The 17,970-nt window shown below is 43.1% G+C and overlaps 2 protein-coding genes across 2 annotated transcripts; one reads left to right on the top strand and one right to left on the bottom strand.

Annotated features, from left to right (window-relative positions):
- Nucleotides 1-4,420: 4,420 nt before the first annotated feature.
- chrm1b (cholinergic receptor, muscarinic 1b) lies at nucleotides 4,421-5,914 on the top strand (the record flags this gene model as incomplete). Its single annotated transcript, XM_080529115.1, has 1 exon — nucleotides 4,421-5,914. One exon carries the CDS (start codon nucleotides 4,421-4,423, stop codon nucleotides 5,912-5,914), a length of 1,494 nt encoding a protein of 497 aa, XP_080385241.1.
- A 1,552-nt stretch (nucleotides 5,915-7,466) lies between these two features.
- On the bottom strand, nucleotides 7,467-17,241 carry dpf2 (double PHD fingers 2; the record flags this gene model as incomplete). Its single annotated transcript, XM_080529805.1, has 11 exons — nucleotides 7,467-8,396; nucleotides 8,881-8,962; nucleotides 9,193-9,305; nucleotides 9,524-9,655; nucleotides 9,780-9,917; nucleotides 13,875-13,959; nucleotides 14,169-14,261; nucleotides 14,430-14,611; nucleotides 14,720-14,827; nucleotides 15,356-15,516; nucleotides 17,210-17,241. The coding sequence occupies 11 exons, from the start codon at nucleotides 17,239-17,241 to the stop codon at nucleotides 8,314-8,316; spliced, it is 1,209 nt and encodes a 402-aa protein (XP_080385931.1). The 3' UTR covers nucleotides 7,467-8,313.
- Between the last annotated feature and the right edge of the window lie 729 nt (nucleotides 17,242-17,970).

Genomic DNA, 17,970 nt, shown 5'->3' with positions numbered 1-17,970 from the left:
TATAAATTATTTTTTGCCTCACTGCTATTGAACCAGTATTGTTACAGACAACTTCAATAGACTAACGTAAAAATCTAATATTTTGAGCATTTTTAGAGGTGTTATTACTATGAATATGTTTATATGAGTGTCACAACCTTTGATAACATGCGTACGGGTCTGTTGTTATAGTTCACTATGTTTAGGTACGATCAATGTTTGTAAAGATCTTTCTGTACATTTGTTTTTCAGTATTACTGTACAACTATTATTGAATCTATATGACAATACTTTTTACTGTTTCTAAATGTTTACTAAATATTTTACATAGTTTTACAAATTATGAATGTCAGACAGAAACTAGATTTGTGATGTTTTTGATATTTATAAAAACTAGATAACATGTACTTCCCATGATATGAATATCATACACTGTAACTTAAAGATATGTATATTTTTGTTGTTTATGAATCTGATCACTTTAATGTCTCTTCTGTCACTTTCTAAGCCACTACCAGGTTGTCTAACCCATATAGCACTAAACACCTGGATTTATAAAATGTATTTATTATTTCTTTGAGATTTTATTTCTGTCAAGTGTTTGTGGTTACAACAAGCAATGGGTTTCCCTGCAGAAAATGTGTATCGGATGGATAGAATGGATAGTTATATGTATTTATTTACAGAATGATAAAATTCATAGCACTTCTTGACCACAAAGGTAATTTATGTTAGATATAATAATATGAAATTATTTGATATCAATTCCACTGATCAAATGACTCACTTTTTGCCAAATGAAAGGACTGCAGAATTATCTTGATTTAAATTTGAGCTGAGCCTCTAACCCTGCTTTCAGCTACTCCCTTCTAACAACATTCCTAACATTTCAAACGAAGCTCAGTGCTATGCTGTAATGAGTCCATACTGTGGAGTGTTGCTCAGAGCGATTGTTGGTGCTGCTAAGTATCCCAGGCGTAGCTAGTTGTCACAGGGCTGGTCAGCCGTCCGCTTTAAGCACCTGTATTAAGGTGAGACAGAAAGACCACCAAGGAGTCCCAAACTCCCAGTCACTCATAAATCCTGCCTCTGTTAACAGAGCAGCAGGTCACAGCAGCAAATAAAACCAAGATTTACACCTGACGTGAAACAGCCGTGCTTGACGTGTGTTCTTCCTCAGTGTTTTATTCTCTTTGGGTTGGAATGGACAGATATTTTAGAGCTGATATTTGTTTCTATAGAGATGATTTCTGATTATAGAGAACTTTTTGTATGTTGTTGAGTGCAATAAATAAAATCAGTGCAATAACAATCCATTTCTCTCTCCTTGCTGAGTTCTTTCAGGCAGAGTGCAGCTGTTTAGATCTAAGGAGGCAGAGTGTGAGACGGGACAGGTGGACCAGTTCCAGTGTGTTTCCCTCATCAAAGGGATTGTATAGTCCACAAGACCCATCAGAGAGGAGAACTGAGTGCCAACTCAATGAACCACTAATAATCACTCAGTGAGATGCTACACAGATACTCCCATCCTTCCTTCTCTTTCCCTGGTTCTTTTCCAGATCGGCATAGCTGCTTCTCTAACAGAACCACGAGCAGAGTATGTCTCTCTCTTCCCCGCTCCTTCTCTCTGACCCACTAGGTCTCTCTTTCGCTGACTCCAGACCCGTTGTTTACTCATTAACCCCTCAGGAGGTGCCGTCAGCTTGTTAGCCTCTCAAAGCAAACACATCCCTCTGATAAGAGTACCCAGAGAGAGGCCCATCCTGGCCTACCATATGCTATACACACAGCCACAGACTCACATACTGTGCACACATTCACACATTCACACTGACACATGGGCATGCGCGGATGTGCACCACGCACACACGCATGCGCAAGCACACACACACATACACGCATGCACACACGCACACACACACACACACACGCATGCATGCACACGCACGCACACATACACATACACACACTTCTGATTATTTCATGACTGAAACCTCAGATTTATTTATCTCAATCTGGGCACACAGATGAGTGGCTGTGGGTAGACAAAGGAAATTGAAAATAACAAGTTAATTAAATTCTCCCTGTTATTAAAAAAGACTGTTTTACACCATGCCACGTGTAATATGGCATCATCCAATTTGTGGCAATTTTCTAAATTACTGTGTACAGTATTACTGAGCAAATATTTCACTGAGGCATTTCATATAATTATACAATCCAACAACAAGAAACAAGGAAATGAGAGGGGCTGTATGATACATATTCAATGCGAGGGAAATATCTCACATTACTGAAATATCAATTATACAAAATATCATTTATATATCTCTAGACTAATTTGTTTAAATATAGTATTTCCAGCTGCAGGAAATTAACTGCATTCATTTTTACTCAGAGATAGTAAAATAGTAAATTATACCCAGAAAATTATACCCAGTTGCATTAATGTCCCATATTCCACTTTGTCCTTTCCTAATCTAAAAGGAAAACCTTACAATAATTAAAACGTGATCATGGCACAATAGAGACTAATCTCTCTCTTTCTGTGTCTGCGTCTGTGTCTCTGTCTGTCTGTCTCGCTCTCTCTCTCTCTCTCTCTCTCTCTCGCTCTCTCTCTCTCTCTCTCTCTCTCTCTCTCTCTCTCTCTCTCACACACACACACACACGCACACACACACACACACACACACACACACACACACACACACACACACACACACACACAATAATATTGCATCAGTAGCACAAACCATTGTACTGTAACAATACAGTTAGATTAGTAATCGTTTCTTGACCTTGTGTTTAAAACACCCTTGTTTGTATTGAATGTATGCCCAGTTACACACACACACACACGCACGCACGCACGCACGCACGCACGCACACACACACACACACACACACACACACACACACACACACACACACACACACACACACACACACACACACACACACACACACACACACACAGGCTCCAAACAGTAGCATAAGTCATTCCACCTTCTTTGTCATGAGTGTCCTAGTGTCTCAGTTTTACCACTGTAATAGAACAGTCTATCCAAGCACACTTTAAGTCAGCATTGTTGCTCTCAACAGTAGGCAATATTTGAATAATGATATATGGTTTCATGCCCTGAAAGAAAAACAAATTACTTTTTGATCCCACACTTTAATTAACGCCTATATTGACAAGTGCCTTGTGTTTATCTACATCTGTTCAATTAGACGAGTAGCACAGGAAATAAGTTGAACGGAATTCGGGGGGTGGCTACTCGATGCAGCCTCTTGAGTTTGTACAGTAGCCTCCCTGACACATTATTTACACGTGTTATGGCAAGAGCCTCTGGTTTCATTAGTTTCTGTCATCCCTTTTTTCTCTATGAGTACACGCCATGCCATGTACCCTCCTCAGACAGGGCCAGGCCATATGAGGAGCAATAATTCATATGCATAATAAAATCCCCACAAGAAGCAGGACCTGCGGACCCTAAGTTTGACCAAAAGAGACAACGGCGGCAACGTAGTTCCTCTCCACAGATAAACCACGGACACAATTATACGGCCGCTTATGTGATGATGGGGAAACCAGTTGTTTTATGGACCTCATCAGAGTTGGTAAGTGTGAACGTTAAACAGTTGTTCAATTGTCAAGCATGGTCGTAATTATACAAACAGTTGCCGCTGATGTCCTGATGTGTCCTGAAATATAGTTTATATTAGGTTAATGATGAGGGATGAATTAGCGCCTACAGTTGAGCGGCAGATTTCTCACTAGGGATATTTTAGCGTTCGTAGGTTTATTATTTATTTATTTATATTTTATTATTTATTTATTTATATTTTACTCACTTCCAAAAAGTGGCTAGTCAAAATGATGTCATGGACTAGTAAACTACTTAATATATTATATATAAACTAAATCTTCAGTTCAATGTACTTTACCATCAGGAACAAGTGCCAAATTCTTTCTTAGAATCTCCTCCTCTGCACTAAAGCAACAAACCCATCAAGTGTTATGAAAAAGAAACTTATCTTAGTTGCTGCATGTCACCTAGCCTGTGAGAGTCAACAAAAAGGCCGGACATCAAACACAGTGGGTAAACGAAGGGGTTTATATACTTAATGAGTTTCTCAGAATTGACGTTATTGGAGATGATAATGGCTGAGATTACTGTGATTATACTGTACCAGTGGACCAATGAACCAGTTGAACAATCACTAAATTATCTGAAATAATTTACAACTATATGACCGACAAAGCCATGGTTACTATCTTTCCCCAAATCATGCCTGTTCATCTGTTCACTTGTTCTGCAGTTGGTCCTGAGATGGATACTCAACACTGGAAGATCACAGACGTCAACACTGCTTTAATTTCCCTTGTGTGAAGAATGACTTTCGCCTCACCACTTCCCTCAGCCTTGCTCTATGGAAGATGAACCACTCCTGTGTCTCCCAGATCACCAATCTGACAACGGATCCACTGGGGGGCCATGAGGTATGGGAGGTGTTGGTGATCGTGCTCATCACAGGACCTCTGTCTCTGGTCACTGTCATTGGCAATCTACTGGTTCTGATCTCTTTCCGGGTGAACAGCCAACTACGCACCGTCAGCAACTACTTCCTCTTGAGCCTGGCTGTGGCTGACCTGATCCTGGGGGCCATCTCTATGAACCTCTACGCTGTCAACATCATCCTGGGCCGCTGGGCCCTGGGGGATCTGGCCTGTGACATCTGGCTGGCTGTGGACTATGTGGCCAGCAATGCATCTGTTATGAACCTGCTGGTCATCAGCTTTGACCGCTTCTACTCCGTCACACGGCCCCTCACCTACCGGGCCAAGAGAACCACCCGCCGGGCGGCTGCAGCCATTGGCCTGGCTTGGACCGTGTCCTTCATACTATGGGGTCCCGCCATCCTGTTCTGGCCACACGTGGTGGGCAGGGACTCAGAGTCTGAGGGCGACTGCTCTATCCCATTCCTGACTATACCTGCCCTCACATTTGGCACTGCCATCGCTGCCTTCTACCTCCCCGTCACCATCATGGTCATCCTGTACTGGAAGATCTACTGGGAGATCGAGAAACGTGCCAAGGGCCTAGAGGGCCTGACGGGGTCTGTGAGCAGTGGAGGGGCGTCCCAGGGGCCTGGAGGACCGCCTGTCTACTGCAGCAGTACCAAGAGTAGGATCAGCAGGGATCAGAGCAGTGACGGATCACAGGGCTGCTTCCCTACAACAGAGGAGCCTAAACTGAGCAGAGGGAGGAGAACAGCAACACTCTCATTGTCATCCACCAGGGGGAGCTACAGGGAGGGCTGCAGGGACAGCCACTGGAAAATGGATGAGGAGGAGGCTACAGTCTCTGTCTCCTCAGAGGAGGAAGTGACGGAACAGACGCAGCAGGAGGCCAGCACTATGGTAAGCCCCACACCCATGATCCCACTTACAGACATCCCAGAAGGGGACTCAGTAGGAGCCTGCAAAGCACCTACTTCCAGGGTAGAGGACTGTGCAGCGAGCCCAAAAGGCAGGCATTCCTCCCAAAGGGGCTCCACGTCCTCTGACTCCAGGCGTCACAAGCAGCCCAAATCCAAGCTGAGGAGGAACAGGATCATCAGGGAGAAGAAGGCAGCCAGGACCCTGAGTGTCATCCTGCTGGCTTTCATCCTCACCTGGACACCGTACAACATCATGGTGCTGGTGTCCATCTCCTACTGCGTGCCTGAGAAGCTGTGGCAGCTGGGCTACTGGCTCTGCTACATTAACAGCACTGTCAACCCGGTCTGTTATGCCCTCTGCAATGAGCACTTCAGAGTCACCTTCAAGAGTCTGTTGCTCTGCCGGTCAGGCCAAAAGAGCTGGGGTAGGACTCAACGCGGCAATCAGACATCCTCCCGGACACAGCAGCAGCTCAGCAGCTTTGTCTGAACTGTCACATGCATCCAGGCACTTGCAGGGAGGTGGTGTTGCAACAGCTTCAACACTCAAGACTGCACATAATATGGTGTAGTTGTTTCGACTGTCTTGACTTTTCTCCAGCAGTGAAGGCCAGAGGAAATGGCTTTTGTTTATAGAAACTGTAGTGTTGAGTTGTCCATGTGCCTAACTGTCATATCTGAACAGCATCAAGTACAGGCCTTGTAAATATTACAGCTTCACTGGCACTATAATTCCATCACTGATATGATCAGTGCCTCATAGATCCTGAATACCAACTGTAAATAGTGAAAAAAGGATACAGCCATCAAGTATGGTCAGTGGCAAGTATTTTATTTTCCTGGAAAAAAAGACAAAACCTTGTACCATAAAGGAAACATTTTATCACAATCCAAATAAAGTCCAAAAATGTTTGACATTAACTGAGTAAATGCCATTGATGAAAAAAAGAAAAAAAAGAAATGAACCAAAACAGTAATAATCCAATGGCCACTGTCTCTAAATAAACTTTTTCCATTTTTTAATGAAATGAGATAAAGAAAACCAAGTTACACTGGTTTAATGCTTCAGTATTTGTTAGTTGGCTATTGATATAACATGATAGTATAGCTAAATTATATTACACAACTTCCCAACACCTTGACCCACCCAAAGCTGAGTACACCATCAATACGTATGTGTGAGCCTGAGGGCACACACATTTACATGCACTTGGTTGAGTGTCTAGACTCTAGAGAATGCAGCTAAACTAGACACTTCAGCTTCAATCACTGTTTTGTCTTTTCTTAATGTCTATCAAATGTCTCCTCTTTCCTTCAAATACTGTCACTAGTTGAGGTAAAATAATTGCAAAACAACCATGCCATCTGTGAAGAGGATAGTACCCAGCTTGTGCATATGTTAAACTGAGAGAAGAAACAGAAAAAAGGAAAACAGTTCAGGTATCCCTCATTATAATTTTTGCAGTAAAATACATCTGTGACAATTACTTATTCCTCCAAGGAAAATATGACAGTATAGCATCCACATGTACAGACACCAACCTGCAGTTTGTTGGGACACCTCAGTCTGACCAGACCCCGATGGCTCCCCACAACCCCAACAATCTCACAGCTATCCCCATCAACTCTGGCTTTGCTCACCACTGCCCCCCTTTGGCTATGACTGGAAGGGGATAATGCAATTTAGTCTGCAGGCTTTGGAGATAATCAAACTGAACATGAGTGAGTTTCCAGAAATAACTTAATCATCTTATGTTCATTGTATGCAATGGGTGTAAAGATGAGCTTAGTGCTACAAAGCCTTTTAGAAACTCACCCCAGACTTAACAACCGACTGCTAGGGAATGGAAGCTTACTAAAGGGGCTCAGTGAAGGGGAGTGGAGAGAGGGTCTGGGTAACACAATATCTTGTGTTTGGCGGTTGTCTATATCTCCCAAAAACACAGGAAGTTAAAGGATATATCATTGATATACAGTACAGTAATTACATATCATATCATTTTATTTGATATCGTAGCAAAAAGTGTTCCAGGTCAGGAACTTCAACGACAGCCACTGAGCTCAGGGGAGAGTATGAAACATGTGGTAACTATGGTCAAAGACGGTGGGCACAGGGAGGGATTGGACACCCTTCAAATACACTGAAATTCACCTCAGTCACACCACTCTTTCCTCTGCAGCAACACACTCTCCAAATCCTAAATCCTTATCCAAATTACATGGGAAATAGAAATGGGTCTCTCAGGCTTTTCAAGCACTCTCAGGGCTACAACGTCATAATCTGTAGATATGGATTATCCCTTCATAATGGAGATGAGCACTAATCAAAGACCATTACATAACCAACGTCATTCCAACTTTTAAATAATTCACACCTTTATATATGCTATACAAATATATAAATATACAAAACGTTAAACATTTTTTCACTACTGTATGAACAAGCATTGGCATGCTCATTGATTTCAACTATTTCTCTCCTCTACTTGGAAAACTGATAGTTTCTATAGGATAAAACGCAGGATGTGAGCGAGTGTGTGTGTGCATATACTGTATGCCTGTCAGACTGTATGTATGTTTTTTTGGCTGCCAACTGCTGTTTGTGGATATCAAACAGGAATCGTCTGAGTTGGGTATATTGACAAATAGTTGAAAACAAAAGCCTATGGGTCATTTTGAGCTTGGAACTGTGTAACAGTCATATGAGAACCAAACCAAGGCCTTTTTAGTGGGGGTTTGGTATTGTGTCCTTCTTTTTTCCCAAGTCCTTGACTGATCCATCCCACCCCTTCCTCTCTGTGGACTTGATGAGGTGGGAGGGTGGGCGTCTCTCCTGAGGAAGATCTTTACTGCAGAGGGACGGTTGCGTGTATGTGAGGGTGGGAGCCATCATGACGGAGGAGCATTCTGGTTCTGGTATATGGACGCCTTGTCTTTCAAAAGGTCCAGACACAAGTGACAGCTCCAGCTCCCTGTATAAGGAGTCAAGGCAGCGACAAACATTGTAGTTAATGAAACAAACACTGTAGTTGTGTAAATATCCTCTGTCGTTCATGGCTTCACCTCAGGTAGTTAGCTCGGTTTAGGTCCCTGGTGCTAAAGTTAGAGACAGCTTTTTGCTGTAACGTAGGGTTTGCACTGACTAAGCATTTCAACACCAACTGCTGAAAGCGATGATTCATCAGAAAAACATCAGAGCGTGCGAGCGTTGTCTGGCTACGCTGAGAGCTTTACGTGGACACGCTGCCCTGCCAATTGTACTCCAGGGATAAAATGAAGGGAAAGAATCCCTCCAGAGATAAAAATCTAAACACACGTCATCAAAATCTCAAGGGCTGTTGACTCAAGGCACATTATTATTATTAGCCAAGCTCAGTGTCGTGATCAAACAGTACCTTTCAGAGAGAATATCACGGAACAGAAACAACATGCAACAGACACATCACACAGTCTTACCTTCTGGAGGTTCAGCCATAGGAGGGCTGAGACAGTACATGTGATAGCCCCTATCACAGTCGTCACAAAACAGAAGCTTGTCCTGGAGAAAAGAGCAACAGGTGTGTTAGGAAAAAAGCAGTCTAAAAGAGTTCTTTCCACAGTCCTTTAATAATACCTCAATGTCATCTCCAGAAAGAAACTGACACCTTTACCAATCGTTCAGGCGTTCATAAACGAACCGGGGAAAAACATGTTGAATTCAATGAGTGAGGCAGGTGGCTGAGGTGTTTGATTTGACTTGATTGTGCCCCCTGAAGGTTATGAACTCACATCATTCTCCGAGGTGCCACAGATGTTGCAGCATTTGCACTCGATGCACTGCCAGCGGTAGGTCTTGACTGCAGCCATCATCACCGGGGTGAACTGCAGACACGAGGGGTGGCCTGGGAGGGAGAGAGAGAGAACGGGCTCACATCCTATAGGAAAAGCCTGCCTGACAGAGTCATTACCACTGCACTTTGTTGACACCGTCGACTGACTTTGCCCTAGCAAATCTTTTTCAATACTTACGTCTCTAACAAATACATATATATGACTAGCAGCATGCTCACAAACACAAATACATTGCCTCCCATTCTTAGGGAGGAGGGTGGGGTTCTACCTGAGCGTCCACAATCTGAGCACGACACCAGTTCCTCTGACTGGCCAGTCTTATGGTTGGTTTTGGAGTCTCCCAGGCAGAAGTCACAGTACTTGTTGGGCAGGGCCAGGCCATCTGGGCCTTTCTTTGGTGCTGGAGAAGAGCGAGAGAGAGAGAGAGAGGGAAAGAATGAGCATTGAGGTGAAGAGCCACGCCTAAGGTGACGTATTGACACCAGGGACACTAGATGTACATTGTAACCTGCTCCGTCACTTACTCTTGGGCTCCTCAGGCTGGGGTGGTGTGGGGGTGTGGACCTCCGCCTCCTCCTTGTCATCACCTTCCTCCTCGGCGAGGTGGGAGTGGGCGTAGTGGTAACTCAGGCCCGGACGGTTCTTGTAGCGCTTCCCACAGACTGCCAAAGAGACGGCGAAAAACAACACGTGTGAAACTAAATATATACAGTAGCCTTCATGTTACTGTTATTTCCTCTAGAATAGTTTTTTGTTGTTGCCCAGATCCAACTGTATCATACTCAAAATGTATGTCCTCAAGCCTGTACTACTACAATGTCCTACTTTTTGTGTCTCTCTGCCATCTACTGGAATATCTACAGTCTAACAAAAAATCTGTATATCTATTCCTTTTTCTTATTTTATTTTTAATTTTTTTAAATACTAAGTCAATGTGATAAACAGCTGGAGGCAAGAGATCTTCTGTGGTCCTGAGTGACCATTGTGTGCTTCCAGTCCATTTCAACAAGACAGCTTCAGTGGTAGGCTAGATCGTTCTTTCCAAGTACCCTGATTGTCTTGGACTCTCGTGTGTTTCAGCAGACAGAATCACCATATTTGTTTCACTCAACTTCAACGTTAACAAAAGTCTGCATTCTACAACAGACAAAAAGGGTTCAGCAAAAGGTGAGAATGTAGGAGAATTGTGACGCTTTAGAAGTGGCATGGTACAGTAAATCCAGACTAATACGCTGGGTTTTAAATAGCTGTGTGTGTGGTGTGATCGTCCAAGGCAAGCCATGAAGAAGCACAAAGATGTCAGTGTTTAGCCCTGGCCTCAGGGCGTGTATGAGGTCTACCATAAGATGAGACAGAGCAGCAGCAGTCGTTGATGAAACACTTCCTCTCTCTCTCCCTCCCTCCCTCCCACGCTCATCCCTCAACCATGCAGAGGCCAACACATTCACCCATTGCATTCCCGTCCTGTTTCTACAGCTGATACTGTACCTACAGGGACTAAACCACTCTCAGTCAGTCCCCTACCCCGGTTAGAAACTCCTCATGAGTCAGATTGCCAGTCAAAGGCCATTGTTTGTGCAGCAGCCAGGTTCGCATTTTAGACAGGCCTTGCTCCTCATAGCCTATGCCCCACTACAGGCATCGCATTAGGCACCCATAACAGGAGGATCCACACAGCCCAAACTTCAAGCTGTTTCAAAGCAAAAGCAGAGGAACTATTTCACTCTAAAGTAACAGGGGAGGGGGACGAGACAGGACAGGATACAGATGAGTTGAAGGAAAAAAAGAAAAGAAGCCAAGAAATGCAAATGAGAGTGCAGTAAGATGACAAAAACTAAATCAAGAGACAAGACACAAAACCAGATTATAACATGGAAGGAAAAACATGAACAATTGGCTGTAGTTAATATCAGGCTGTAATACTAAGCCTGGACCAGACCGGAATAATAATAAATATCGTCCAGGCCGTTAGGCTACATATGCTGTTAGGGAGTTAATGACCCATTGTTATGCTTTTCTCTCACAAACAAATGTTCAAAACGAATTTGGAGTAGCCGAATTTGCACTAGCAAGCAAAGTTACAGTACTCTGGGCTAACAGAAATTGGCATATTTCTTTCTACTAAAATACTATTCTAGGGCTATACCACTAATGCGAAGTGAGTCTAGACACTCTTACTATACAGGCATTAACATGCAATCGTACCAAACATGAATGAAAAAATCTAACATGAATTAAAAAATGAATTCTAGCCTACTGTGAGGTGAAAATCAAGCACAAGGAATGTCTCCACATTACACCTTTACAATTAGCCCTTGAGCATTTACATCTACAATCGGTTAGGTGTCATCTTGACAGCCATTAAACATTCAGAGGATGGGGTGGAGGCAGCTACATTTAACCTATGAGCTCTACTAACCTGAAAGCAAGTTAACACACACTCACACGGTGAACATAACAGGCAGCGAGCAGATTGGAGACAAAAGGCAGAGGCAGTTTGGAGTAAAAAGGAATGAGAGAGAAATATACCTCGTTCAGAAGGTTTTGAAATATGCTTTTGTTTGATAGTGTCTGTAAGAGAGAAAAAAGAGAGAAAGAGGAGAGAGAGCATAGACAGACTCAGGGCTCCAATTCGCTTCTGCTAAAGAGTGCTGTGCAACACTAAGTTGTAGTGGGCATGGCTGCGAGAGTTACATAGATTTGAGTGGAGGTCAGGAAATGAGTGGGTGGGGACAATTGAATATAACACAGATTTACACTGCGACTATTGGAAGGAATAATACTTTTTTGACAAATAAAATGACCATACTATCAGTTGTAGGCAACAACGGTAACCACAAGATGAAGTGTCTGTGATAACATAATCTAAGGACCCAACAACCTTACAGTGGTGCGCCAAATCAACCTATTGTGGGTCTCCAAATGCTCTCTGCTCTCCAAACGGTTTAATGAACCTGTTGCTTCTTTTCACATGTTTCTATCATTTGCATGAGCTAGATCTTGCAACCACCAATCACAACCATAATTGTCTGCCACTTGAGTGTAGTCGTACAGTGGCCTACACGCATGTAATTATATCATTTCAAACCTTTTTCGGTTCCTCTCTGTAAATGTAACAGGGTTATAAATTATATTTAAGTTATAGGTTGAAGTTAATCAAAATCGTTTGCTTTTTATCATTTGGTAAAGTGTTTTGAATTGATTTACCCATGGCTGCATACGGTGTGTAGTGCCCCTAGTGGTGGTTGGACTGGCCGCATTTAATGTTAAGACGAAGGCAGCAAAGATCGCCCCTTTCGTCTGTGTGAGCGGTTGAGATGGTAGGTTAAAGTTTATGCTCCGGTCCCCGTTTTATATTTCCTTTGATAAAGAGTTGCCACTAATATAAACCGAATGTATTATTTGAGATTAATGTTTACCATTGGTTTTTATGCCATTACTTTTGAGTTATGTTTTGTTTATTTGTATTTTATGGATGGATAAAGTTGTGAGCTAACTAGCTAACAGCTAGTTAGCTACTTTGCCAGACAGTTAACGTGAGCTAATATGGCGGCAATGTGGCGTGTTCTGAATGTTTTGTTTTGCTGACATGCAGGGGTGAGAGCTGTTTTGTGTTGGAGCCTACCATCAATAATAACCATCATTTTGTTTGCACATTCAGGTATGTTGTATCCATGGGTATGGTTTAGTCTTGTGTGTTGTAATGATATGAATGGTATGATAACTGATAATTATTTGATGTTATGACAAAGGCAGAAAAGCCCCTTTCGTCTTTGTGAGCGGTTGAGATGGGGTGAGAGCTGTTTTGTGCTGGAGCCTACCATCAATAATAACCATCATTTTGTTTGCACATTCAGATAAATAAAACAGCTTGAAAGTGAACCTGTGTGCCTGCCTGGTCTGTCCGGATTGTGAGGGGTTACATAAACACTGTCAGGACTGTATGGTTTTAGTGTTGCACAGCGCTCTTCAGCGAAAGCAAATTGGAGCCCTCAGAGAAGTACCCTCATAGACTGACAGAGACAACTGTCAACAATGTCACATCTGGCAGTTTCAGCTGTAAGTCAACACAGTTTTAGTAGTGAACAAAACCAACAGTTAGCAGCCATTTGAAAGCACCCAAAAGGCCATAGACAGATGTTTCTACCCGGATGTCAGACTTCATATCTGATCTTAGTGGTTGAGGATATCAGTATGAAACCTCATTCATAAATGCTGTGAGACAGAGTGAGGATTTGTGCCACGGTGAGGGGGGTTATCCTCCCATCAAAAAAGTGTGTTCAAATTGTACATTCAGTGTGTTTATCTTTGTACTGTCCATTTAGTTCTCACCAATGATCAGCTTTACATGCTCATTGCAAATGTATAGGATTTTTTTCTTGCTAATACATCTCACATTGACCTAAATCTAGCCAGACAGAGAGACAGACAGACAGACAGAGAACAGAAAGCCTGATGGTAGATAGAGCTGACACATTCAAGGGTCTGGGGTCAACTTTGCTTGATTATTTCCCAGCATCAGTTCCAAGTGTATAGAGAAATGGTTTTGTAGGCCACAGACAGACCCCCTTTTACGAAGCCCAGCCCCCAGCTCTACTCGACCTCCCGCCGAAACTCACTGTCACAGGCATAAGGCTTGTCCCTGTCCTCCTGTGCAGCCGTTGCAGCATCCAGTTTCTTCCGAGCGCTGCTCACTCCTCGACCCTGGGAGAAAACACATCATACTAATGGTGTAAACAAGTGCGCCTTCCAAAATATGAACCTTCTACGTAAGATTTGCGAGCTCACTATCGGTGGATTCTGAGACTACTCAGAATCTCTGACAGCAGTTTCCCATTTACAATGAACACTTGAATGGGGAATAACCCTGAACACAAACTCCAACGTTCACTCAGCTCCAAACAGCCTCTCACCTTCCCCTTTCCTTTGCCTCTTCTTTTGGGCGTGTCCTCCTCGTAGTCTTCATCATCCATGTCATCCAGGAAGTCCTCTGGCTCCAGGATCCTCTGTGGGTAGAGGAGAGGGAGTTGTGAGGACTGGAAATACCAATGCATACCAGTGAGACCCTCCCTGTTGTAAGGCTCATACCTGTCAAACTGTTTAAAGCTACCCAATCTATTATGCTGAGGAAAAAAAACGTTTGTTGAGAGAGAAACACAAAATGGCTGCTGTACCTTTCTGATGCGGGCAGCAGGGTTGATCACCCCACCAGTATAGTCTGCCAGGCTAGGCTCCTCCTCAGGTCCTCGGAGCTCTGGAGGACCCCGCTTGTCCAGGGGCTCACCCTTCAGCAGGGCCTCTAGACTGCTGCCATCAGATGATGCCACGGCATCTTTCTTCAACCCCAGGTCCGGCTCTAAAAAGAAAGCAACAAACACGAATTGTGGACCAGAAAACACGCACATACAAAAGGAGGTCAACACACTTCAACACAGTGTAGAGATGTTGTTGGGCTGAGCTGTACCTGACTTAGGGGGGGGGAATGCAAGTCTGGGGTCCTCTGGAGGGTGAGCTCGTCTTTTCTTCCTCCACCTGCGGGATGGGTAGGTGTACAGCTGTCCTGGGGCCATCCCTGAGAGAGAAGAGCGTGAGTGAGCACTGACTAACAAACAAACATATATATATTTCAGACTTTGTTCCACTCTGAATACATACAGTAGACATTCATAGATAAAATACATACACATATATATATATATATGTATGTGTATGTAACAAATATATGTGTTACGGTACATGTGGGAATACGGTACATGTGGGAAAACTAGGGTTAGGGTCAGGTGCTAGGGTGACTTGGTACATGCTGGCATGTCTAACCCTAACCCCTAACCTTAACCCTAACCGTAACCCTAGCACCTAACCCTAGTTTTCCCACATGTACCGTATTCCCACATGTATACACACACATACAAATATCGATGTAACCTTCCATCCCATATATCGTATAAGAATGACTTGGATAAATTCACTTTCATACAATGTTGTTATATTAGCGCTTGAATTACAGGGCTCACTGTTGTTGATGACACACTACCGGTACTTGAGTATGTTGTTTTAGAAGTGAATAACCAGAAGACGCCTGTGACTGGGTGTGTCTAACCTGGTCCCCTGTGTCTCTTCTCCATCCAAATGTAGCAGTTGCTCTGAGCCACGCCAGTCTGAGAGTCCAGGAAGGGCATTCGGACACTCCTCTCGGCACACAGCCGGGCATTGTAATTATGGCACTGCTCCATGGCATCTCTGTAATACTGCTCTCCCAGCCTGCACCCCCACACACAGCCAGAGGAGCAGCCAGGGACAAGTTAACACAATGAAGCAAACTGTCTTGTATAAGGGCTTCATTAAAATAACACATTAACAAAGTGTCTAATGGCACCTCGAGCATGGGGCAGGTGGTTCAACCATCTCCTTAAGCCAAATCATCACACTGTCTATATTCTACTACTCTACTAACTAGTTGTAAACAAGGATATTGGTAAAAGACAAAAAACCTTAAAACACAGCCTCAGCTAAAAAAGAAAATAGAATTCATTTTGTGCTGGCACCTCAAAGCAGCAGGCAAGGGCTCAGTCACTGGTGAGAATGTGTCAGCAGGTGCTCTTTTGTTGGCGTGGCAACAGCAGTTAGCCTGGTAGGGAGTACAGCCTTTGGTCTTCTGGCTCTCATGTGTTCAACAGGAACAAGCTTCAGTAGTCTAGGCCTAGTCTAATACCAATGTTCCCACACTGACAGGGACAATGTGTTGCCAAATTATAATGGAGGTAAAGAATAAATAAAGAGACGATGTGTGCCTATAATCATTGAAATTGTTTATTTATTGTAGCCTATGTTTGTTTGCATGTCAAGAAAATGTTCATAAATGCTTTGTATCTTGATCTTCGTCCCTGGGCAACCACATCTGATTCATATTACCGCACTGCACTCATTTAGCAAAAGATATTTTTAAAACTGCCCCAATGACATAGCTGGTGACTGACCCAATGTGGTGACCCTGCTATTCCTGTAGGAATGTTTGATCAAATGTGCATCCAACATTGTCAAAATATCTACCTACCATTGCCATCTAGTAAATGTAGGCCTAGACCTTTCATTCTGCAATATTTATTAAATACCTTTTCATTTTCAAGGACATGAAGGCATGACAGATGTCGTGACGAGATTATGAAACTCTTACCTTATCATAATCAAAACACTATCATGGACTACGCAGAAAAAGTATCTCTTCAAAACAACTTTTGAAAATGTAATGCTGTTCTCATGGAATGGCAACATGATAAGAAATAGCTCGTTCTACTGTATAGAAATGAAGTGCTCTCTCTGCATGGGAATACTGGAGGCATTTATTTATTTAAATGTTGTTAGAAGGTTGCCCACTAATCAGATCATCAAGCAACCAAGGTTGCAACGAGCAAGGTAGCTAGAGTTGATCACTGAACATCTGCAAGGGCATCCCAGACCAGTGTCTCTCTTAGCTAAAACTCCATCACTATCTATCACTAATCATCCTTCACTAAGGTAAATCAAATCCCACGGGGGAGTTTCAAAAACACAGGCTAGCTAAATGAGCTACATAGCTAGCTAGCTAGCTGGCTTGTTATAACGCGCGACAACCACGATGACAGTTCTCCCTGACAGTGTGTGGCGACCGACAGAGACATATTCAGTGAAATATTGACACAATTCCTAATAATTCCTGAAATATTAGATGAAATGGTAACGGACGAGCTACCATAGTACCGGAGAGCTAACCTGCTACTGACACTGACCAAGCCACTCCGACTCGATAGCGGTGACACTGACAGCTACGTTCACTTAGCTTCATAGATAACAAAAGCTACGTTACTCGTTTACTTTCATGAATATCTTTTCCATTTCATTAACCAGTTATCATTGACCTTAGCACTATGACATACATTCGCACTGACTCGAGAGAAGAAAAAAAAAGACCACTTACAGTTTGACAACATTCTCAACTACAGCCGCCATCTCGGTTCGCCCACTAACTCAGTAGGCTGAGTAATGTGCGCATGCGCAGGGCCAAGTGGCATCCAAGAAGAAGTGATCATCCCAGTTTAGTTGAAACTGTCTGGGCAACATTAGTTCAACAACACGATACTCTTAACTACTCTCAAAATACATGGGTTTAAAATATCTCTGGCCGAACTTCTACTACCAGTGACTTATTATGTTTCATATTTTGTCAGTTTTTTTCTCTACATGTTATAATTGTACAATCATTTTGACTGTTATAGTCGTGTTCAGGCTATTTTCATCAGTCAGATGTGTTGTATTTCCTCTGTCATCAGGAAAGCAGAGATCTGTGTATGTAGGTTATGTGCACATGCAACTACTAGCCACTAGAGGGAAGCAAACCTCTACACACCAAGGCCGATTAGAGGGAACAGTCTTATATTGTGTTGCTTCTTCTGTCTTGAACAATCAAATGCTGTATATACCGGCATTTAAGTTATGTATAGTCTATTTGAAAATTGAAATACATAACTCAAAACGTTTTGTTTTATTCCCGAATAAACAAATAAACAGATATAAAACAGTTAATACTACTAAATAGCCCTTCTGTCCGCCCAACCTGGATCCATACCAGTTCGCCTACAGAGCCCACAGGTCCACAGAGGACGCCATCGCGACGACTCTCCACGCCACTCTATCCCACCTGGAGAGGGGAAACAGCTACGCGAGACTGCTCTTTGTGGA

The sequence above is a fragment of the Nansenia antarctica genome, assembly GCF_963989245.1.
Source record: "Nansenia antarctica genome assembly, chromosome: 4".
In the NCBI taxonomy this organism is placed as follows: Eukaryota; Metazoa; Chordata; class Actinopteri; order Argentiniformes; family Microstomatidae; genus Nansenia; species Nansenia antarctica.
This window is presented reverse-complemented; position numbering and strand designations above follow the sequence as displayed.